Source organism: Aptenodytes forsteri, unplaced genomic scaffold (assembly GCF_000699145.1).
Source record: "Aptenodytes forsteri isolate BGI_AS27 unplaced genomic scaffold, ASM69914v1 Scaffold53, whole genome shotgun sequence".
Taxonomy (NCBI): domain Eukaryota; kingdom Metazoa; phylum Chordata; class Aves; order Sphenisciformes; family Spheniscidae; genus Aptenodytes; species Aptenodytes forsteri.
The window spans coordinates 8,521,146-8,522,575 of NW_008795909.1; the positions used below are offsets into that span (position 1 = coordinate 8,521,146).

The 1,430-nt window shown below is 66.6% G+C and overlaps 1 protein-coding gene across 1 annotated transcript; it reads right to left on the reverse strand.

Annotated features, from left to right (window-relative positions):
- On the reverse strand, nt 1-1,305 carry LOC103903245 (epidermal differentiation-specific protein-like). Its single transcript, XM_009284409.1, has one exon. The coding sequence runs from the start codon at nt 1,245-1,247 to the stop codon at nt 132-134; it is 1,116 nt and encodes a 371-aa protein (XP_009282684.1). The 5' UTR covers nt 1,248-1,305; the 3' UTR covers nt 1-131.
- Nucleotides 1,306-1,430: the final 125 nt, after the last annotated feature.

Consider the following 1,430-nt stretch of genomic DNA (forward strand, 5'->3'; position numbering starts at 1 on the left):
GGCAACACCCGGCGGGAGGAGGCACCGTCAGGTCCTGCCAGCCGGAGCCGCCCGACGCAGCCGGGCAAGGCGGGTGCTGGCTCCTCCAGGGGTGGGCCAGGCAGGCGGCGCAGGTGTCCCCGGGGGCACAGCTATAGCTCCATCGTCCCAGTGCTGGGCACCGGCTCTGTCCCCTCAGTGGCTGCCTGCTGCCTGCCTGCAGCCGGCAGAGGCTTCAAGCTATAGCGGGCACTGATGTTGGTACCCGAGATGCTGCGGTACTCGCCCATCTCCGTACGGACGGCTTCGTTCTGGGTGATGGTGAGCAGGACTGGGACGGAGAGTGTCACCTCCTTCCGCAAGACCTGGATGCTGAGTGCCGTGCGCGGTGGGATCTTAGCTGGCAGCTGCACCTCCACACGTTCCCGGCGGGTGCTGGATTCGCTGTGCCCTTTCTGCACCGTGAAGATGTTGGAGGCTTCCACGGTCAGCGTGAAGGAGAGCCCGGCTTTGAGGCTGGTAGCATTGCTGAAGTGGAAGCTCTGCCAGAGCGTGGTGCTGTACTCCCGGCTGCTGCTGGCCGCCAGCACCTGCTCCGACTCGGTCTCGTTCACCCCCTCGATCTCATCCACCAGCACCTCCCGCTCCGCCTCCACCCGCTTCTGCTCCCAGAGGAGACGCGCCGAGACCAGGGGCCGCCCGGGCCGCAGCGGGCGCAGGTGGGACAACCGAGCCTGGAAGTTCAGCTCGGGTTTGTAGTCAGCAAGACGCTCACCGGGCCATGCCAGGCAGTGCCAACCGCCCCGGCCAGGGTGCTGATAGAGCAGCCAGACGCCTCGCTGCACCACGTGGGAGGCCACGCGGTCATTGAAGTACCCGTATGCCAAGTTGGTCTCCTCCATCACCACCTTGCAGGCGCCTTGGAAGTTGGGGCGCTCGTAGAGGGTGATCTGGGGGTCCCCCAGGTCATGGTGCACGAGGCGCAGCGCCGAGAAGCTGTTGGGCCGCCCCACGGAGGGGTACTCACCCTCCTCGAAGGCGTGTGGCTCCCCCTCATACTTGGGGTCCGTGTAAGCAATCCAGGGCTGCCCCACCACCTTCAGGGAGGCGATGCAGTCCCCAAAATCCAGCTCGTGCAGGTCGGGCACGTCGCAGGTGAACTCCCGGCTCAGCCCCTCGAAGTTGGCACGCTCGTACACTGTGATCCGGTTCATGGTGCCGCGGGCGCCCGCCCCTGCGAGGGCACAGCGCATGTCAAGTCCCCTCATGTGGGGTCGTGTGGGTGCTACAGGAAACGCGTTGGGAAAGCCTGGCCAGCAAAGGGGGCCCCCGGCACCCCCTTTCCTCCCCTGCCCTCTGCCCCCCTTCACCCACCTCCGCCTGGTCCCTGCGCTCTCACCGTCTGTGCCGGCAATGCCCCGACGCTAGCCCACGGCCGTGCCTTTTACAAG

Bases quoted from the DNA above. Each gene is read 5' to 3' on its own strand.
- LOC103903245 (XM_009284409.1), bottom strand. From the start codon at position 1,247: ATGAGGGGACTTGACATGCGCTGTGCCCTCGCAGGGGCGGGCGCCCGC.